Source organism: Bos javanicus, chromosome 22 (genome assembly GCF_032452875.1).
Source record: "Bos javanicus breed banteng chromosome 22, ARS-OSU_banteng_1.0, whole genome shotgun sequence".
Taxonomy (NCBI): Eukaryota; Metazoa; Chordata; class Mammalia; order Artiodactyla; family Bovidae; genus Bos; species Bos javanicus.
In genome coordinates this window covers 59,160,718-59,182,948 of record NC_083889.1, presented here as the reverse complement: position 1 = coordinate 59,182,948, position 22,231 = coordinate 59,160,718, and the positions used below count along the sequence as shown (strand labels likewise).

At 47.0% G+C, this 22,231-nt stretch overlaps 1 protein-coding gene across 5 annotated transcripts; it reads left to right on the top strand.

Moving 5' to 3' along the window:
* Nucleotides 1-12,138: 12,138 nt before the first annotated feature.
* On the top strand, nt 12,139-21,814 carry CNBP (CCHC-type zinc finger nucleic acid binding protein). Of its 5 annotated transcripts, none has more exons than XM_061397274.1 (5): nt 12,139-12,229; nt 19,466-19,582; nt 19,702-19,794; nt 19,937-20,135; nt 20,732-21,814. In XM_061397274.1, exons 2-5 carry the CDS (start codon nt 19,480-19,482, stop codon nt 20,847-20,849), a joined length of 513 nt encoding a protein of 170 aa, XP_061253258.1. In that variant the 5' UTR covers nt 12,139-12,229; nt 19,466-19,479; the 3' UTR covers nt 20,850-21,814. The 5 variants fall into 5 exon arrangements, with proteins under 5 accessions (XP_061253258.1, XP_061253260.1, XP_061253256.1 ...); XM_061397276.1 differs by having other exon boundaries at nt 19,466-19,603; nt 19,732-19,794; XM_061397272.1 differs by having other exon boundaries at nt 19,466-19,603.
* Nucleotides 21,815-22,231: the final 417 nt, after the last annotated feature.

The window sequence follows — 22,231 nt, the reverse complement described above, 5'->3', positions numbered from 1 at the left end:
GTGTGGTGATGCATGCTAACTAGACTTTTGTGGTGGTCATTTTCTGATATGTACAAATATCGAGTCATTATGATGTACACCCGAAATCAGTATAATGTTATATGTTGGTTATCCCTGTAAACACAATGTTCAGAGTCTGCAACTTTCTCTCAGGTGGTTCTGCCAGAAAATAAATATGTGTGTATGTCTAAAAACAACAAAAAGAGCAGACTCTACTACACAAGTGAGGAAACACTCTAACTTGCACATTATGTTATCACAGCAAAATGATAACACCCAGGATGGCCACTTGACCTAGGCGCCCCTCATTCTGGAAGGTTAGGCAGTGTCACAGAGGAGCTAAATGCTGGTAAGCACCAAACTGAGACTTCTCTTTGGTGCCAGAAGGATTGAAAAGGGCTTGAGAGCAGATTTTATTACCACACGACCCAATTGTAGTTGATGCCCCGTCACATACCACGTAACAGCATCCAGCCATCTCACCTGTGAAAAGCAGTCAGTCAGGATGCTAATGCCTCCTACTTAAATATCCAGATCCTGCGACCTCCCCAGTGGCCCAGTGGCTAAGACTTCATGCTCCCAATGCAAAAGGCCCAGGTTCGATCCCTGGTCAGAGAACCAGACCCCACGTGCTGCAATGAAGACAGAAGATCCCGTGTGCCACAAGTAAGACCCAGCACAGCCGAATAAATAAATCAGCCAGCTACTTTTATTTAAGAAGCCTTTCTGGAGCCTGTCTAGGGAGGTCGTGCTAGGATCTATGAGGTTTCTCAACCTCGTAGGTTCAAAGAGTAAGATGACAGCTAAATGACGGAGCAAAGGCGGAACTGCCCCGAAGAGTGTGGTGCCTGATCCTCTCACACCAAATTCTTACCGAAGTTTTATTATTTTATGAAGTACTGTGTAAATGAGGTTATTATTATCCTAGCATACTAAATGACATCCTAGCCCCTGATGGAATGGGCTGGTCAGCCTTGAAGAGAGAAGGAAGCAGCCCTGGTTGACTCAGGAAGTCCCGAGGAAACTAGATGTGGCTGGGGAGTGTCCAGAAAGAAGAAGTCAGGAAGCAGAGGGACGATCAAATTCACCACCCATTTCAGTTTGGTCCAGAGCCGTCTCTGAATGCTGTGCCCCCGAAAGCAAACTTCATTTTGGATAAATCTTCAGCATCAGTAGCTTTTAGAGTCAGTTTTAGTCCCCTGAGAACTCTTATTAAATCAAATGAGGAAACCAACCCCTAAACAAAGAGAAAAATTGCTTCCGATCACTCTTGAAGTGCAATAGAAATGCTATGATTACTTGTTCAAGTGTCCAAAATATTTCCGTTATTTGTAATAAATCAGTGTAGAAAAAAGAATTCCATGACCTGTGTGAGGCCAAAAATAACTGATCTTAATCTCAGTTTATCTTGATAAAACATGGTGGCATTTGCAAAGCATTTTCATACAATTCGTCTATTTGATCTTCACCACAGACCTTTGAGTGGGTTTCCCAGGTGGCGCTAGTGGTAAAGAGTCTGCCTCCAACGAAGGAGACCCAGGTTCAATCCCTGTGTCGGGAAGATCCCCTGAAGGAGGGCCTGGCAACCCACTCCAGTATTCTTGCCTGGAGAATCCCATGGACAGAGGAGCCTGCAGGCTGCAGTCCATGGGCTGCAAAGAGTCGGAAATAACTGGAGTGACTGAGCATAACAAGCGTAAGGGAAACTAGTCAAGATAATTTTGGTCAGTGAATGCTTTACAGGGTAATTTACTGAAGGGCAAGCTGACTTTGGACTTGTTAACCCAGCTCTGCAGACCATTGCGCTGTGGGTACTGCGCCCCAGCCAGGACTCCAGTGCAGATGGGAGAGACTGCTCACCGAGCTCAGAAGGAGAGTGCAGGCTGTGCCAGCTCGTCTAGGGCACAGCTTCATGGCCAGGACTGCAGGGGCATGGCCTCCGCTCCTGCCAAGGCAGGAAGAGTGAGAGGCTGAGCAATGAGGCCCCCCTGGCGCCTGAGATGGCACTGGCCTGGGCTTGTCCAGAAGCTGTTTCCCCCGTCAGAGCCACTTGGAGAGCACTGACCGTACCAGCGTCATCAGCATTCTCGGTGGCTGGCTGGAGGGTGAGTCAGGATTCTACGCTGGCTGCAGCGCTGGGGAGAATGGCAGCACACGGAAGGAAGTACGCCATGAAGTCAGCAGTTTTCCAGGGCGGGTCGAGATGCTGAGAAGCAGGGGTTTGTGACGCAACGTGCGTCCAAATGCCTCCTCTGAAGGAGACCAAAACGTAAAGATGCCTGGCATTTGCCCTGCAGCAGGCAGAGGCTGCGATGCTCGCTGCCGTTAAAGCATATTCTTGGCATATAACAGAGGCAAAGGAGATGCTACAGAGCATGGTGGGGGTGAGGGGGCGCATGTAGCTGTCTCCCCAAATTCATTGTGGGCAGCCTGAACAAAACCCTCTGTCCTTTCATCAGTATCCAAATCCATGTTTCAGAAGTTCTTTATCAATTCCCAGTCTTTGTGTCACGTTGAGAAACAGTGATCACCAAACTGTCAACAAACATAACCTCGTGTAACTGACAAAGGACTGGTATACAGAAGATAGAATGCTTTCAAGTCTACTGGAGAAGGGCAACCAGAAAACAGCAAAAATTAGCGAAGTCAGCCATTCTCACAGGAGGAAACTTGAATAGCCTACAAACACATGGCGGGTGTTCAGCCTCACTGTGATGGGCAAACACTATATGAAGAGGACAGCAACCTGGGTGAAAATTACGTGCACACAAACCTGTTCACAAACGTTCGCAGCAGCTTTATGATGGTCGGAGACTGTGTACCCAGAAGAGTCGGGGGGTCCCTGGAGAAAGGGAACCAGACCTGGCTTTGCTGACATAAAGGAAGCCATTTTTGGCCGAAGCCACGTTGTGATCGAGGCCTGACCACAATAACTGCCCATGAACAGGCCCCAGCGATTGAGCATCTTCAGGGAAGTGAGGGGAAGCAGCAACAAAGAAAAGGCAGTCAAGAAAGACTAGTTCAGAAATAAGACCGCCCTAGTTCCTCCTAGGGGATAGGCATCACAGTCTGATTTGTGTCTTCGAGTTCTGCTTGAATTCAGCGTTGCAGCCCTCCAGCTCTTGATGGCAGAGACGGGTACACAGACCTACACGTGAGACACACGTATGCATGACAACACCCATATACAGAGTCCAGTAACACTGAGGAAAGCTGAACAAAATCAGTGGGTTTTGTGACTTCAATACCTGGGTTGCGATACTATATCGTACTTTTGCAAGATGTTACCATTAGGAGAAATACGGGAAAGAGCACATCTGATCTGTCTGTATTATTTCTTCAAACCACATGCGAATCTACAATGATCTCAATAAAAACAAACGAGACACCCTAGGTTTCACCCATCAGATTGGCAAAAATTAAATCATCTCAGGATATAAAGTGTCGGCAATGATTGAGCAACATGGCACCCATATCCTCTGTGACTGGGAGTATCGTTTGGTGTCTTCACTTTGAGTCATGGCAGGCAACCAGCAAAGTGTAAATACAGCTTGTTCACTGTCAACTCCTCTCCCTGGGTTTATATGCCCTACAGAAACCCTCCCACATGTGCCTCAGGAGACCTGTACACAGGGTGCTTATTACAACATTGTATAAAAGAGTGGAAATAACACAAGTACCCTCCATTAAGGAAATGGACATGGAAATTGATAAATCTCTGGTGGCTCAGGCTTCCCTGGTGGCTTAGATGGTAAAGAATCAGCCCACAATGTGAGAGACCTGGGTTTGATCCCTGGGTTGGGAAGATCCCCTGAAGGACGGCATGGCAAAAACAACAGAATGATCTCTGTTTGTTTCCAAGGCAAACCATTCACATCACAGAAATCCACGTCTATGCCCCAACCATTAATGCTGAAGAAGCTGAAGTTGAAAAGTTCTGTGAAAACCTACAAGACCTTCTAGAACTAACACCAAAAAACAATGTCCTTTTCATCATAGGGAACTGGAATGCAAAAGTAGGAGTCAAGAGATATATGGAGTAACAGGCAAGGTTGGCCTTGGGGTACCAAATAAAGCAGGGCAAAGGCTAGCAGTTTTGCTAAGAGAACACACTGGTCATAGTAAACACCCTCTTCCAACAACACAAGAGATGACTCTATACATGGACATCACCACATCACCAGATGATCAATATAGAAATCAGGTTGATTATATTCTTTGCAGTCAAAGATGGAGAAGCTGTATACAGTCAGCGTAGAGCTGACTGTGGGAGCTGAATGCGGCTCAGATCATGAACTCATTGTTGGAAAATTCAGACTTAAATTGAAGAAAGTAGGGAAAACCACTAGGTCGTTCAGGTATGCTGCTGCTGCTGCTAAGTCGATTCAGTCGTGTCCGACTCTGTGCGACCCCATAGACAGCAGCCCACCAGGCTCCGCCGTCCCTGGGATTCTCCACGTAAGAACACTGGAGTGGGTTGCCATTTCCTTCTCCAGTGCATGAAAGGGAAAAGTGAAAGTGAAGTCACTCAGTTGTGTCCGACTCTTCGTGACCCCATGGACTGCGGCCTACCAGGCTCCTCCATCCATGGGATTTTCTAGGCAAAAGTACTGGAGTGGGGTGCCACTGTGTTCAGGTATGACCTAAATCAAATCCTTACGATTATATGGTGAAAGTGACAAATACATTCAAGGGATTATATCTGACAGATATGAGTGCCTGAAGATCTGTGGACGGAGGTTCATAACACTGTACAGGAGGCGGTGATCAAAACATCCCCAAGAAGAAGAAATGCAGAAAGGCAAAACAGGTCTGAGGAGACCTTACAAATAGCTGAGAAAAGAAGGGAAGTGAAAGGCGAAAGAGAAAAGGAAAGATACATCCATCTGAATGCAGAGTTCCAAAGAATAGCAAGGAGAGATAAGATCTTCCTAAGTGATCAATGCAAAGAAATAGAGGAAAACAATAGAATGAGAAAGACTAGAGATCTCTCTTCTGGAGAAGGCAATGGCAAGCCACTCCAGTACTCTTGCCTAGAAAATCCCATGGATGGAGGAGCCTGGTGGGCTACAGTCCATAGGGTCGCCACGAGTGGGTCGCGACTGAGCGACTTCACTTTCACCTTTCACTTCCACGCAATGGAGAAGGAAATGGCAACCCACTCCAGTGTTCTTGCGTGGAGAATCCCAGGGACCGCGGAGCCTGGTGGGCTGCTGTCTATGGGGTCGCACAGAGTCAGACACGACTGAAGCGACTTAGCAGCAGCAGCAGTAGCAGCAGAGATCTCTTCAAGAAAATTAAGAGATACCAAGGGAACATTTCAGGCAAAGATGGGCACGATAAAGGACAGAAATGGTAGGGACCTAACAGAAGCAGAAGATATTAAGAAGAAATCCCAAGAATACACAGAAGAATTATACAAAAAGATCTTCATGACCCAGATAACCATGATGGTGTGATCACTCACCTAGAGCCAGACATCCTGGAATGCGAAGTCAAGTGGGCCTTAGGAACATCATTACAAACAAAGCTAGTGGAAGTGATAGAATTCCAGCTGAGCTATTTAAAATCCTAAAAGATGATGCTGTTAATGTGCTGCACTCAATATGCCCTCAATTCTGGAAAACTCAGCGGTGGCTGCAGGACTGGAAAAGGTCAGTTTTCATACCAATCCCAAAGAAAGGCAATGCCAAAGCATGTTCAAACTACAACACAATTGCACTCATTTCACATGATAGCAAAGTAATGCTCAAATTTCTCCAAGCCAGGCATCAAAAGTACGTGAGCCAAAAACTTCGAGATGTTCAAGATGGATTTAGAAAAGGCAGAGGAACCAGAGATCAAAATGCCAACATCTGTTGGATCATAGAAAAAGCAAGAGAATTCCAGAAAAACATCTACTTCTGTTTCATTGACTACGTCAAAGCTTTTGACTGTGTGGATCACAACAAACTGGAAAATTCTTAAAGAGATGGGAACACCAGACCACCTTACCTGTCTCCTGAGAAATCTGTATGTAGGTAAAAAAGCAACAGTTAGAACCAGACATGCAACAAAGGACTGGTTCCAAACTGGGAAAGGAGTACATCAAGGCTGTATATTGTCACCCTGCTTCTTTAACTTATAGGCAGAGCACATCATGTGAAATGCTGGGCTGGATGAAGCACAAGCTGGAATTAAGATTGCAGGGAGAAGAGTTGATGCTTTTGAACTGTGGTGTTGGAGAAGACTCTTGAGTGTCCCTTGGACTGCAAGGAGATCCAACCAGTCCATCCTAAAGGAGATCAGTCCTGGGTGTTCATTGTAAGGACTGATGCTAAAGCTGAAACTCCAATACTTTGGCCACCTCATGCGAAGAGTTGACTCATTGGAAAAGACCCTGATGCTGGGAGGGACTGGGGGCAGGAGGAGAAGGGGATGACAGAGGATGAGATGGCTGGATGGCATCACTGACTCGATGGACGTGAGTCTGGGTGAACTCCGGGAGTTGATGATGGACAGGGAGGCCCGGCGTGCTGCGATTCATGGGGTCACAAAGAGTCGGACACGACTGAGCGACTGAACTGAACTGAACTGGTGGTCCAGTAGTTACGACTCCATGCTTCCAAAGCAACGGGCCTGGGTATGATTCCTGGTCTGGGAGCTAAAATCCTACATGGTGTGGGTATGACCACAAAAAAAATTTTTAATCAGTTTTTTTCATTATAAAATACATATAAAATAAAATACATTAAAAATGTGTTTTATGGAAGTGTAGCTGATCCCCAGGCTGTGTTAGCTCCGGCTGTATGGGGCGGTGACCCCATCACACATGCACTCCTTCTCGTGTTCCTGTCCATTGTGGCTCATCGCAGGATGCTGACTGCGGCTGTCTGTGCTGCGCAGGGGCCTCCCTGGTGGCCCCAGCCGTGAAGAGCCCGCCGGCAGTGCAGGCGGCCCGCAGGGCCTGCTGTCGGCCACTCTGCCTGCACTGGTCTGCATCCGCCATCCCAAACTCCCAGTCCGCCTCCCTCAACCCCTCCCCTGGCAACCACAAGTCTGTTCTGAACGTGAGCCTGTCTGTTTTGTACATAAGTTCACTTAGGTCATATTTTAGATTCTACATATAAGTGATATTATATGGTATCTGTCTTTCTCTTTCTGACTGACTTCACTGATATGATAATCTGTGGATATATCCATGTTGCTGCAAATGGCATTATTTTATTCTTTTTTATGACTGAAAAATCATTAATATACTTGCAGGAACTCTATGCAACTCTATTGGTCTCCTTTCAATTTAAATTTAAAATGAGAAGACTAGACTATATATTCTGAGATTAGGCTAAATGTCCTTTTAGATCTTTTATCCTAATTTAGCCAATTATTTAGTGTGTGTGTGCTAAGTCACTTCAGTCATCTCTGATACTTTGAGACCTCATGGACTGTAGCCCACCAGGCTCCTCCATCCATGGGATTTCCCAGGCAAGAATATTGGAGTGGGTTGCCATTTCCTTCTCCAAATTATATAGTAGTTCTTTTAAAATTTACCCTTTAAAAGTCACTTGCATTATTTTTAAAGATTGTGAGAACCGCATGACCCAGTGTTAAGCTGTACAACGCTCTCTCAAAACACAACTGAAGACGTCCTGTAAAACCCTCCTTGGAAGCACTTGAAACACACCATTGTCTTGCTATTCATTCCCTATTTCAAAGTTTAACTGAACAATGTAGATGCTTGATGCGAAATTCAGTTCAGTCGCTTAGTCATGTCCGACTCTCTGTGACTCCGTGGACTGCAGCACGCCAGGCCTCCCTGTCCATCACCAGCTCCCAAGAGCTTACCCAAACCCATGTCCATTGAGTCGGTGATGCCATCCAACCATCTCATCCTCTGTCATCCCCTTCTCCTCCTGCTTTCAATCTTGCCCAGCATCAGGGTCTTTTCTAATGAGTCAGTTCTTTGCATTAGGAGGCCAAAGTAATGGAGTTTCAGCTTCAGCATCAGTCCTTCCAATGAATATTCAGGACTGATTTCCTTTAGGACTGACTGGTTTGATCTTCTTGCAGTCCAAGGGACTTTTAAGAGTCTTCTCCAACACCACAGTTCTAAAGCATCAATTCTTAGATGCTCAGCTTTCTTTATAGTCCAACTCTCATATCCATAATGACTACTGGGAAACCACAGCTTTGACCAGACAGACCTTTGTCGACAAAGTAACATCTCTGCTTTTTAATATGCTGTCTAGGTTGGTCATAGCTTTTCTTCCAAGGAGCAAGCATCTTTTGATATCATGGCTGCAGTCACCATCTGCAGTGATTTTGGAGCCCCCAAAAATAAAGTCTGTCACTGTTTCCACTGTTTCCCCATCTATTTGCCATGAAGTGATGGGACCGGATGCCATGATCTTTGTTTTTGGAATGTTGAGTTTTAAACCAGCTTTTTCACTCTCCTCTTTCACTTTCATCAAGAGGCTCTTCAGCTCTTCTTTGCTTTCTGCCATAAGGGTGGTGTCATCTGCGTATCTGAGGTTATTGATATTTTTCTCTGTGGCCATGGCTGAGTTTTCCACATTTGCTCGCATATTGAGTGCAGCGTTTTAACAGCGTTATCTTTTAGGATTTGAAATAGCTCAGCTGGAATTTAGGATTTTAAATAGCTCGGCTGGAACACCTCCACTAGCTTTGTTTGTCGTGATGCTTCCTAAGGCCCACTTCACTTGATTTCACACTCTAAGATGTCTGGTTCTAGGTGAGTGATCACACCATCGAGGTTATCTGAGTCATTGATATATTTTATGTATAGTTCTTCTGTGTATTTTTGCCACCTCTTCTTAATGTCTTCTGCTTCTGTTAGGTCCATACCATTTCTGTCCTTTATTGATATGAAATTACTTTAAGTGACTGCATCTACTTTTCTTTTAGGAAGAAAAAAAAACAATGGAGGTTTTATTTTGAAACTTTTAAAACTTATTTGCAAATAAAGTTTTTCTTTTACCAGTTACTTTGCAGAAGTAGAGATCGTGTCATTGCTAAGGTCACAGAGGAGGAAGCCAACCAATGGAAAGCTCAGTAAACTATTAGTCAGCATTTCGTATTTTCCTTGTCATCAGCTGTCCTTCCCTGCTCTGTCACTTTAAGAAGTCTATGGGAAATTGTAGGATTAGGTCTCAGTAACTGTGGAGGCCAGGAGCTTTGTGTGAAGCACTCCGGCTGCCTCTGTTTGGAGGCAGCCCAGTTATTTATTTGCTCTGTGCCCTTGCTCAGATTATGTTCTCTGGACTAATTTCCCCATAGGGATAATAAAAGTACTTATCTCCAGGGGGTTTTGTGAAAAATTATAGAGGTTATAAACAATGCCTGGCATAGAGTAAGTAATCAATAAATAATGATAATAACAATACTGATTAATAATACTTTATAAGGAATTACTTTATGCCAGGCACTGTTGCTATAACAGGGGCTTCTCAAGGGGCATGAGTGATAAATTACCTGCCTGCCAATGCAGGAGACATAAGAGACATGTGTTTGATACCTGGGTTGGGAAGATCCCCTTGAGGAAGGCATGGCAACCCCACTCCGGTATTCTTGCCTGGAGAATTCCATGGATAGAGGAGTCTGGTGGGCCACAGTCCATAGGGTCGCAAAGAGTCTGGACATGAGTGAAGTGACTTAGCAAGCATCCACACGTTATAGAACTCTCTATGTTAACTATTAGGTATGATTAGTAATGTATAACTAACTCCTATTTCAGGATCAAAAGCTGAGAGGTGGAACAATTCATACTCCTCAACCTTAGCTGCATACTTCAAGTAAAGTCAAAGACCGTTTCCCTGTTGGCAGGGAAACAAGACGTGGAAGGGTTGAGCAGGACAGACACAGTATCATCTCCATTTAACCACAGGATCTAGGGCTTGTGCTCGGGGCAGTTGGGCATTTTAGGCGGAAATGAGCAGTTGGCAGTTACTGCTGCTCTACTGGCATTCGTTTGAAGGAACCCTGAATCATGCTGAATCACAGCATCTTAGCTGGTCCTCTCTGAGGACACTTAATACTTTCTTTTGGCCCTTGTCATCCTGCAAGATCTTCAAGGGCACGGTCTGTCTTAACTGACCTGTGTAACCCCTGCAGAGATGAGCACAATACCTTGGGGAAGACTGGACATGGGAGGGCAGGAGGGGATAAAGCAGATTTCCAGGGAAGGGAAATACAGAAAACTCTTCAAGTACAGGTGGCAGTTTATCTTTTAAGTGGGGTAGCCTTTTCTTTCCTTTGTTTTCAAACATCACTAATGAACAGCTGTACCCAAGGGCATATCCATGCAATACTCGCTTCATCCCAGACCTTCTCGGCAACAGTCAGAATGACTTATGATCAGACTGGCTGTATTAAAAATCATCATTACAGAAAGCTGGATGCCAGGTAGAAAAGAGCCATTAGCTGCTCCTCCCAGAGCCAAAGAGCAAAGGCCACGTGATGTCTCCTCTCCTCAAGTCTTCTAAAATGTGTAGAAGAACATTATGTCCAGTATCTTTATTTCACACCCACCTTTAAAAAAAAAAATTAGGAACATTCAGTCCTTGTGTAATGAATATTTTATGCAGCACTTTGGTTGGAATGGTAAACCAAAATCGAGTCAGAAAATACTAATTTCTGGTTCCTGTGACAATTTTAACTCATCTCCTAGTGTGGCATGGAGGCACCCAGGCTGGACTTCCTACACAAGCCTCCTGTGTTACGCTGACTCACTGTTAGGCCTTAGGAAATCACTAGCTAAGTGTCACTAGGTTTCCACACTACAGCTTACCTCAAGATATTATAAAGAGTAATCAATTAGGGAGGGGAGACTACGAAGCTGTGCAAGCTGCTTGGTAATAAAACTATGTAAGCACAAAGTACCATTGCATTATGGGTAACCCAGGCAGAAAGTGCTAGGCAGTTCAATCGTTACTAGACATTGGACATTTTCAGTGAATTTTAAAATATTTTAACTTTGTCTTGATTAACACAAGTTAAAATCGTGGATCCTTAAAGTAGTCCATCCACTCCAATAATTGCTCCCAGCTCTGCTAAGTGCTTTGCAGTGATCGATTGGAACCAGGTTTAAGCCTCTCAACACCCGAGCTCTTCACCACACTGTTGCTCTACCTCCTCACCACGTGCTGTAAGAAGCCTTAGAGCCGTGATGCTAGGATTCAATGAGGCGCAACTGGGGGCAAATGAATAGCTCAAGTCTATCGTCACCTGCGGATGGAACTATCTTGCAAACAAGGACTGGTCACCCCAATTTAACATCTGAATAGACACAAGCGCTCACTTTCCAAAGACAGTCATTAAAAGAATGAAAAGTACACTCCCGGCTGTAACGGCCAACCCGGGCCGCAGGCAGACCTCCAGACCTCAGGCTGTGGTCATTTTAGGGCCTTTTCAGGCTTCAAGAGACTGGGAACTCTTCCAAATTTTTCTCCTCATGTTTTTAATGAAAGCCTTTCCAAAATGAGACACCAAGGTCTGTAGCTGCTTAGTTTACATCGAACAGTTTCACTTGATTTCACCGTGACAGCGTGTCTGCGCTACATTCACAGTGTCTCTTGGAGAAAACCTGAAGGCCTGCAGGGACGGTGACACCCCGGGCCCAGTGGCCCTCCGGCCGCACGGGCCGTCACGTGCTCCCCGGATGACAAGGGGTGTTGGGGCGGCGATGCCGGGGCGGGGCGTTTATCCCGGAGGGGCTGTGAGGCGGGACCGGCAGCCCGGCTCCCCCTAGCCGAGAGGCCCCGGAAGCGGGGCCCGGCTCCGGCGGCGCTGAGCCCGCCCCCGGGAGGAGGCCTCCGGACCCCACGAGCACAGAAGGCCGCTCCCGGAGCCCCTGGCCACCGCCGCCAGGAGGGTCGTCGAGCCGGAACTCCGACCGCCCTCACAGGGCCGGGCCCGGCCTCGAGGCGGGAAGGCCGCGCGCAAGGCCCGGCGGGAAGGGCCGCGCGCGGCGGGGAGAGCCCCGCCCCCAGCGCCGCGTCGGGCGCGGCGGCCCGCCTCGCGGGCGGCCCTGATTGGACGGCCGAGCGCCGCACGCTGATTGGCCGCGTGGGCGAGGCGGCGGCGAGCCGTGCGCAGCGGCGTGTGCGGGGCCGTGTGCAGACCCGCGTGTGGCGCAGGCAGGGTCCCTGAAAATAAACAGCCGCCGCTTCACGAGCTGCCCTCCCGGTCTGCGCTTGAGTCTCGGCGGCTGCGGGCCCCTGCGACGCGGAAGGTGAGGCCGCGAGCGGGCCGGGGACCGCGGCGCGGGGAAGGGGGGGGGCCGCGGGCGGAGGGCCGGGCCCGGGCGGCGGCGATGGCGGCCGCGCTCCGGCCTGCTCCGCTGCTGCGTCAGGCGGGAAGCAGGCCGCCGCGGCCCGGGCCCGGCCTGCGCTCCACGGCCGGCTGCCCCCGCGCTCTGCCCGCCGCCCGGGACGCGGGGCCGCCTCGCTGGGGCCTCCGGGACCCGGCCGCGCCCGGGCCGCAGCCCCGCGGCGTACGAGGCCGCGCGTCCTTGGGACTGAGGCGGGGGCTCCGGGCCGCGGGGCGGGGGTAGCTTGGCGGGAAGGTGCGGGGAGGGGGCCGTGTGGGGAGGGCGCGGGGCGGCGGGGGGCCGGGGCCGGGCCTCGCGGGCCACGTGCCAAAGGGCTCTTCGGGCCAGGAGGGGGCCTTGGAGGAGCTGTCCGCTCAGGGCGGGGGACGCCCCGCTGGAAAGCCCGTGCGGCTCCGGGTCTTGGTTTCGGTGCTCCACAGCAGCTTCAGGATTCTTGGATTTTTATCGTCATGGACGTGCTAAGTTACTGGTCTTAGGTTGCACTTCGGGAAAGGGCAGATAAGGTTCGTTTTCCTTGAGTCAGCATTACTTTAAGTTCTACAGGCCTCTGGAAAAAACCCCATTATCGGCAAAACACATGAATCGGCCAAACTTCCAAAATCATGGCAGCGGCAGTAACCTTTGCATCATCTCCCGGGTAGATGAATGCAATTTAAAAACGAGGCGAGAAGATGAGTTAACCAGCCTCCGTTTGGTTTTTCCAAACGTGAAAACCTATTTTAGTAAAGGTTTAATGGCCCACATTTGGGTTCGGGTGTTGATTTTATTATGGATAAGGCTTGTGCCTGTTGCCACATGTTAACCACATGGCCTCAGCCACAGGACACTTCCAGAGGAAGTGACTGCATCTGGTCCTGGGGGTCCTAGGAAAAGGAAACCTTGCTTGGTTTGCATCTGTGATTTCAGATAGTATGTTTCAGGCATTGTTCAGGAGGACCCACGAAAAGTATAAGGTAAATAAGCCAAGAGTCTGGATTAGCTTGGCCCCCCCCCCCCCCCCCGGCTTTTTTCTTTTCAGGAGGATTGATTTTCGTCCTTATTTTGTACCCCCAAAAGACAAGTTTTTAAGAAAAGATTTTTTCCCTTTTTTATTGTTGTTTGACTCACTTCTGGAGAGAAACATAAACTAGTTAATTTCTGCCTCAGTGAGTTAACCTTAATTTAAATTAACAACTTTTTATTCTTTTGCTCAACCCCTGTTAGTTGAATGTAAGGTTTTGAGGGTCTTAAAGAGATGAATAAGAGGTTGTTCCTACCTCTAAGACTTTTTCCCTCTCTGCAAAGCAATTACTTTCAAATACTTAAAAATTCATGTGGTCATGGCTTAATCAAATACCTACGAAGTGCCACGTTCATAGTTTGATGCTGTTTTAGTTTGTTGAACCTGATTCTTGTTTAGGAGGAGCTCTGTGTACTGGAATATAAAAGGGATAATTTATTATATTCCCAAGGGCTGAATAAAGAACTTAAATTTTTTTCCAAGTTGTAACTCTTGGTAACAATTAAAAAACAACAACAAGATATATATTTATGTAGTTACCTAATATGTCACAGAGAACTTGGGTTAAGTTTTTCTTAGCAACCAAAGGTCCACGGTCCTTTCCCTGTTGACAACAAACTAGGCATTTTAAATGTGCAGTTTAAGGGACATTTATGACACTTAGATTTGAACATCTGGAACAGGCAGAATCTCTTTTTTAAGGTACTATAGATGAGGATTCTTTTTACTTTTCTTGAAATCTTAATTACAGTATGTGGCATCTACATGGAAAGCTTAAAGACAAGAGAACCACAGTTTTAACTACTTGAGGGGATTGGTCTCTTATCTAAATGCTTGACCATGAGAGAGATTCTGCTTCCCTCCTCCTGCGCCTGCAGGAATGAGTTTCTTTTTTAAAAAATTGTTGGCTTCTTTCCTTTTCCTAGCCTTCTGACAGTAAGTGGAGAGCAAAAGACTGGTGCCAAGGCCTCCTGGCCTGCTCTGTGGAGAGCACCCTTTCTGTATTGGCAGGTTTAATAGAATTCCTATGCTGGCAGTGTCATATGCTACTGCAGTCAAGGCATGGTCTTGAGAGATTCCAGCAAAGGGTGCACCATTTTCATGTTAAAAAGATGCTGGTCTAATTCAGTAAAGATTGTAGCCACCAGCATTCACATTGTGAGTGGGTGGGCTCTATTAAAGGGGACTGAAAATGCAGTATGGTGTTCACTTGGAGTGGCTTGTTAATTACAGATGAGGTCAGGTTTGCCAGTCTTTGCCACTCCTATTCTTGCCTGGAGAATCACTCCCAAGGACGGGGGAGCCTGGTGGGCTGCCGTCTATGGGGTTGCACAGAGTCCAACACAACTGAAGCAACTTAGCAGTAGCAGCAGCAGCAGCCACTCCTACATTCTGCTTTGAGGGAGGTTAAAATCTAAGATGGCTAATTCTTTCATGGGCGTGGATTTTTAAAAACGTATCAGTTCTATTTTATTTTGAGTTCTCTAATTTGGTATACTTTTCTGATAGCATTTTCATGAACTTTATCACTTAATCCTAACAAAAGCCTCTGCAGAGGACTTGGAGCTCACATTTGAAATCCTGACTCGAACGTTCTAGTTGTGTGGCTTTGGGTAAGTTACTTGGTCTCAGATCCTCAGTTTCCTTATCAGTGAAATGGGAACAAGGATACATAACTTGCAAAGTTGCAGGGATTATAGATAATATGTATGTTAATCCTTGACTCATAGTAGATATTTAGCTACTAATTAAAACCTTTACAGATATGCAGAAATGGGTGTAAGTAACAAGATCACACAGCAAATGCAGGATAAGAAGCCAGAACTGCTCCTAGTATTGTTCTCTGTTCTGCATTCTTCTGGGCAGAATGCAGGTACTACACAGTTTCACTTGCTTCCTTTATTTTTACTTCACACTGAAGTGTTTGGGTACCACGTTGGTGCTCGGAGCTGGCTTAGTGGAGCGTAATGATGGGTGAGTGCGTTCTGAGGGCAGAGGGCCCTCTGGGCTTGGGGACGACGAGTGGGGGTACCGCAGATGGGGAGCAGCGGGGCTGTGAGGGGAGCGGCCTCACCCGTGCTCCTCAGCCACGGACGCCCGGGGCTGCCGCTTATTTTAGACGTGTTTATGGACTGTTCCTGGCTTCTACTCATTGGGACTCACTGTTCGTGCTGACCAGGTGCTGTTAGGTTTAATCAAAGCAGTTTACTGGCTTTGTTGTTAGTGTTAAAAATGCTGTAGATTTACCTTAGTGAAGACAACTCTGTGTAACTCTTAGTGTTTCGGTACTAGTTCCAGGAGTGAAGCCTCACAGCCTAGATGAATGCAGAATCGGAATAGTCGGACCTCCCAGTTGAGCTCACGTGGCCCTTCTCAGGTTGCACTATGACTGCGCCAGGCGCGCCCTGGGCCCTGCCACATCTTAAGTGTGACTTGTGTCATAAAAATTCAGTTCGCTGTGGCTGAAGGAAAATATACTGCTTCCTGGGGAAATGGGAGCTCATTTGGAAGTGACCCTTTTGCTTCTCAAGAAGGAGGCATTATAGGCCGGGAGACTGGAGTGTAAGCAGAGTTAGGCCTGCTCTAAGCCTGCTTTGTAGATTGGCCGTGTTGCTAGGCTCGTAGGCTAAATCCCCGAGCAGAGAAAACCGGGCCCTGGCAGTGAAAGCCCGGCATCCTGACCAGCAGGCTGCTGGGGAACTCTTTAGAGTGAGTTCTGCCTGTCTGCACTTGAACCTCAGCAGGGGAAGCGTGGAGAGGAGAGGAACTGTGAGCAGCAGCCATCAGCCTTTAGAAGTTTAGTTGAGCATGTGCTGAGCACAAGGCACCTGGTAAGGATTCTGGCTACAGACCAGGACAGGAGGGGTGTCAGGTGTCCTGAGGCAACACAGCGAGTAGTTAAGTGGTTAACCCTGTGGTTCCCAAATCTTTTTACATTGTGAGAATACATGGGGGTAGGTAGCAGCAGTGATTGTAGCAGCGAGAAGAAAAATAGGCTCTCTTACTACCAAGGGACAGTGAAAATACAGTATTTGCTTTTTAAATTAGTATATGTATGTTCTGCAGCATTCCATAGAATTTTACTGGGGTCTATAAGAGTCTGGGTGGCAAGCAGAGGTCCTGGCTTGGCTACTGACTTCTTAGTGACCTGGGGTGAAAATTTCTCAGTTACATGTGGGGATTGTAACAGACAATCTGAAACGCATACTGAATCTAGATTGTAGTCAGTCCTTAATGAGGATGTAAAATTCATTGTTAGTCTTTGTTTTTTGGCCGTACTGCATTGCTTGTGAGATCTTAGTCTCTTGGCCGGGAATTGAACCTGGGCCCTGGCAGTGAACGTGCTGAGTCCTAGCTGCTGGACCACCAGGGAATTCCCAGCATCATTCTTTGAAATGAATAGTGCAGCAGCCCATCTGATTGCAAAAATTTAGGTGTTGTTTTTTTTTTTTTTTTTTTTTGTCAGTAATTACTGGATTGGGTTGGGTCTATACAAGAAACACAAGTTTATTTCATTCAGCAAATGACTATTGGTCCCCCCTCCCCCCCATAAAAAAAACCCTCAACAGTTCAAATCCCGAGATACACGACTGCTACTAAAAGGGCGATTGTGTGGGTATCATTCAGAGGTGGGTACCTTGGTCTGTACCCTCAAGGAGTATGATAAAAAGAAAAACAGTAGACCAGGCACAGTGCCCTGAATCTTAGCAGGAAAAAGGAGAGTTCCAGGCTGGTGATGTGCTCAGGTTCTTTTATAGAGCTGGCATTTATTTGAGTTGGCCCTTGAAGGTTGGAAAACGCTGTGAACAGGTGCGAGAGGCGGGGGCAGACAGTGCAGCAAGACTCCCAGCCAAGAGCAGTGGGAATCGTGGAGCCGGAATTAATTCACAGCGCTGTCTTCCCTTACTGCCTCTAGTTTTCCTAAGGAACGGCATGAAACTCTCTAAAGACTTAATATGTTCGTGTGTGAGGTGAGTCCTAGGACAGCAGCCTGTGTCCTAGGGTAGGTAGTGTGCCTCTAAAACAGTGGCAGTCAGGTGGATTAATGGTCATTACCTAAGAGCTCTCAAGTAAAAATATGGAACAGCTCACTGAGATTGGCTTGGCCAAAGAGGAAGAAACAGTTTATGAAAAATCCACACATGGGTTAAGCACTTCTTAGGAAGCTAAATTTTTTGCCTATTATCTGTAGGCTGGAAGTAACCCTAACATTTTCACTGTTAACATTCTTCCACTGATAAACGTGATGATTCGTTACAATGGGTCTCCCCTATGCTTCACCATTATGAAGTAAGCAAGAGGTCTTTCTAAAGCAGCAGTGTAAAAGGGAGATTGCCCAGAACTCTCATTTACTTTGGCTTTGAAAATGCATGTTGAATACTGGGTTGTCCTTTTTCTGAAAGATAAATATCTCGTGGAAATAAAAGGTTATAAAATGCTCAGAGCCTGTCAGATTGCCTGGCCTGCCTTGTGAAAGGCAAGAACCCTTGGGACCAGGAGTCACAGTGCTCAGGTGTGCGTGCATGCTCAGTGGCGTCTGACTCTGACCCTGTGGAGAGTAGCCCACCGCCTCCTCTGTCCATGGCGCTCTGAGGCAAGAATGCTGGGCTGGCTTGCTATTTCCCACTGCAGGGCATCTTCCCAACCCAGGACGTGAACCTGTGTGCCTTGCGTCTCGTGCATCAGCAGGTGGGTTTGTTAGCACTGGGCCACCTGGGAAGTCCGTCTGTACTCAGATCGGTCCTCAGCAAACCAGAGAAGATGCAGAATGGAAGTGGGAGTGAGGGGAGGACGAAGTGCCATAAGCACTTTTCCTGTGATTGTTTTATGTGCTGCTCACTTTTTAATCTCTAGTGTTTTCTCTGGAAACCGGCCCTCTACTTGACTTAAAATGCCAGCACCCATATAGGAAAGCAGATGTAATTTTGCCAAATGCCTTTTTAATCGTCAAGGACTGGTTTCTTCTGAGCCAAAATGTACCTTGGGACAGCATGCAGTGTGGGCGCCCCGCTCAAGCGCGCTGTCCCCCCGCTGTTGGGGATGAGTGTGCAGGGTGAGTGTGCGAGTTGGCAGACAGTGTCCTCTGAAGATTTATCCCGGCTCTGATTTCAGACGCATGGGACAGGTATGAGTCTTCTGGATGTTTGACAGTGGAGACTTTTGAAACTAAACTCGAGCATAATTTTAGTCACTAGGTTTTGCTCTGTCAAGTTAAAAGCTTTGTGCACCATCTGACACTGGAATTAAGCGCAAAGCATGTTAGATACAGGGAGATGTGGGGAGGGAAAGGTCACACTGTTTTTAGCTAGTTTCTAAAGGCCAGCTTAATGGGAGTTGGCCCTGCAACGTTCCATTCTGTTCTTTTCCATTCTTTTCTAGGAATAGCCCCTGCTTATTTTTAGGTTGTTACGTAAGAAGTATAAAATGCATTTGCTTTAGTTGGAGTTTCACTTTTATTTTGAAACAATACCCAATAAAGGAGTCTACTGTGAAATTCCAAGTAACCTTGTTTTAGATGTAAAATTGCAGAAGAAAATTTGGAAATGGGAGAATCTAGAAAAGGGGGAAATGGCCCCAGTGCTACCAGGACTTGACTTTGGTGTTTCTCTACTGTTTTTAACAAACTGCGCCTCTCGAGCCAGCATTTGCTGCGCCTCTCGAGCACGTCTGCCCTCGAGTGCTCGATCAGTCGGCAGGTAGGCAGGCAGGGCTGCGGTGTCATCAGGCGCCGTGTGTGGTGCTCTGGTGCTCAGGGGGTTTTTACCTCTGCTCTCAATCGATGCTGCAGATCCACGGGGTCACTCCAGGTTTATAACCAGTATGTGACTTTCAGTTGCCCACCATCAAGTTTTATCTCTAATGACGGATATTCATTTACACTCACCCTGTAAGTCCCCTTAGTAACTGGGTTAACGCATGTGCACAATCGTAACAATTATGCAAAGTGTTTTTGTTTCATTTTTAATATATTTCATAATCATAATGCCTAAGTGTGTAGGTATCTGATTGTTTTTTTTAAGCAGTATATTGGTTGGTTTTGTTCCTCAAGAATAACTATCCAGAAATACGCTGAACAAGGAATAAAAGCCATAAGTGCTGTTGAGTGGCTTCATGATGTCGTTTCTCATGTTTTGAAGATCTGACTGCAGCCATGAGCAGCAACGAGTGCTTCAAGTGCGGACGGTCTGGCCACTGGGCCCGGGAGTGCCCCACTGGTGGAGGCCGCGGTCGTGGAATGAGAAGCCGTGGCAGAGGTGGTTTTACCTCGGATAGAGGTATTTTTGTCGAATAAAGAATTCTAAAGTACTTCAGTATTCATGAGTATCAAGACTGGGCTAATTAGCCACGCATGCTTTGTCTCTGTCCAAAATAGGTTTCCAGTTTGTCTCCTCGTCTCTTCCAGACATCTGTTATCGCTGTGGTGAGTCTGGTCACCTTGCCAAGGACTGTGACCTTCAGGAGGATGGTAAGTGTTTAACCCTTCCTCTCCCGCCTTGGAGAGCCGGGCGAGGGGAGCGTGCTGGAGGTAGCTCCCCCTGGGGTGCGGCGCGGAGCCTGGCGCTGCCTGTGAGGTTACAGTCTGGCTCTGCCCTTCCCTACTGCTGAAGCCTGCTATAACTGTGGCCGAGGCGGCCACATCGCCAAGGACTGCAAGGAGCCCAAGCGGGAGCGGGAGCAGTGCTGCTACAACTGCGGCAAGCCCGGCCACCTGGCCCGCGACTGCGACCACGCCGACGAGCAGAAGTGCTACTCCTGCGGCGAGTTCGGGCACATCCAGAAAGACTGCACCAAAGTCAAGTGCTACAGGTGAGCTCGGGGGCTGCGCATGCCTGCGCTGGCCATCCGGGGGAGGCCCTGGGGGCGCTTCGGCCCCCACGTGGCCCTGACCGCACGAGGGGTTCCTGTGTGGGAAAGAATGTTAGGCTGTGATAACTTGGCACCTTCAGAGACTTTGTAGAAAACGACAAAGCGTATGTTTTGTATGTGTAATTCATACACAGATCTTTTGTCATGAAATCAGACGTCTCTGCTTGTGAATGTGACACAATGTATGTACATGTTAAAGCATGCAATTTCATAAGTTTGATATGTACATACTTGTGAAATCTTAGGGGTTCATTTGTGTAAAGATAAACCATGTTGGCCAGTGTTTGGTGGTGATGTTGGATGATCTCCTGTGGCAAGATTTCTGATTTTACGCTGTGGACTGCTCAGTTGAGTAGCTTTGCTGTCGGGTTCCTCCTCCTTGGTCTTGATTGAGGGGTTTAATAAGACTCACCGTGTGAGGAACACAGTATATACCTCACTCAGCATTGCCTTTTGTTTTGCAGTAACTGATCCCTCAGTACACTCTGACGTTCTCTGAGCGCTCTTGTGAAAGCTGTCTTAATTTCCTCTCCTAGGTGTGGCGAAACTGGTCACGTCGCCATCAACTGCAGCAAGACGAGTGAAGTCAACTGTTACCGCTGTGGCGAGTCAGGGCACCTTGCACGGGAATGCACGATCGAGGCCACAGCTTAATCGCTTTCCTTTGTCGCCCCTCCTTTTCTGATTGATGGTTGTATTATTTTCTCTGAATCCTCTTCACTGGCCAAAGGTTGGCAGACAGAGGCTACTCCCAGGCCAGTGAGCTTTACTTGCCGTGTAAAAGGAGGAAAGGGGTGGAAAAAAAATCGACTTTCTGCATTTAACTACAAAAAAAAAAGTTTATGTTTAGTTTGGTAGAGGTGTTAATGTATAATGCTTTGTTAAAGAACCCCCTTTCCGCGCCACTGGTGAATAGGGATTGATGAATGGGAAGAGTTGAGTCAGACCAGGAAGCCCGTTCTGGGTTTCTCGAATATGTTCCCATGTAGGAGGTAAAACCGATCCTGGAAGTGTCTGTGAGCTTCCATAAATAACTTTAATTTTAGCATAATGACTGCCTTGGATTGTCTGACCTCAGTAGCTATTAAATAACATCAAGTGACATCTGTACCAGGCCCTACATAGAACATACAGCTGAGTGGGAGTAAACAAAAAGACAAACACGCGTGTTAACGGCTGTGCGCGAGCACTCGGGATGAAAGCCTGAGCAGGAACGGCCTCACCGCAGCGTTGATGCAGGGCAAATAGATGGTGATGGCAACGGTGTAGAACACGTGTTCAAAGACTAACCCTAAAACCCAGAGTAAACATCTATGCTCAGAGTTAGCATAATTTGGAGCTATTCAGGAATTGCAGAGAAATGCATTTTCACAGAAATCAAGATGTTATTTTTGTATACTATATCACTTAGACAACTGTGTTTCATTTGCTGTAATCAGTTTTTAAAAGTCAGATGGAAAAAGCAACTGAAGTCCTAGAAAATAGAAATGTAATTTTAAACTATCCAATAAAGCTGGAGGAGGAAGGGGAGTTTGACTAAAGTTCTTTTTGTTTGTTTCAACTTTTCATTAATGTATATAGTGCAAAATGCCATATTAAAGGGGAGCCGAGGACCGGAAGCTGACAGTTTGGAGTTTTCTTTTTGTACTAACTCAGTCTCGTCTTCTGTAAGGAAATGTAGCTGTGAAAAAGCTTCAGAAGCTCTGTCAGCTCTGCAAGGACATAGACAGTTTAAGTCTTCTCGTCCATTATAATGATGGCCTTTAGTTCCACGTTGACTGGGAACAGTTCTGACACCATGGATGGTCTTTGTTAAAGTTTTTTTTTTTTTTTAATGTGGACTCTCTTTAAAGTCTTCATTGAATTTGTTACTATATTGAAGTTGTTTTATGATTTTTTGGCCTCAAGGTGTGTGGGATCTTGGCTCCTGGGCTGGGGATGAACCTGCGTCCCTGGCACTGGAAGGAAGGCCTAATGTGCTGGCCCACCGGGAAGCCCCAGCGTTACAGTCACAGCATTTCAGATTTTCCTGGACT

Excerpts from the sequence above, each read along its gene's own strand:
- CNBP (XM_061397272.1), top strand. The coding sequence starts at position 19,480 with ATGAGCAGCAACGAGTGCTTCAAGTGCGGACGGTCTGGCCACTGGGCC. Across the intron at positions 19,795-19,936 it reads CTGTGACCTTCAGGAGGATG|CCTGCTATAACTGTGGCCGA; the intron begins GTAAGTGTTTAA and ends CTACTGCTGAAG. Across the intron at positions 20,136-20,731 it reads ACCAAAGTCAAGTGCTACAG|GTGTGGCGAAACTGGTCACG; the intron begins GTGAGCTCGGGG and ends TTCCTCTCCTAG.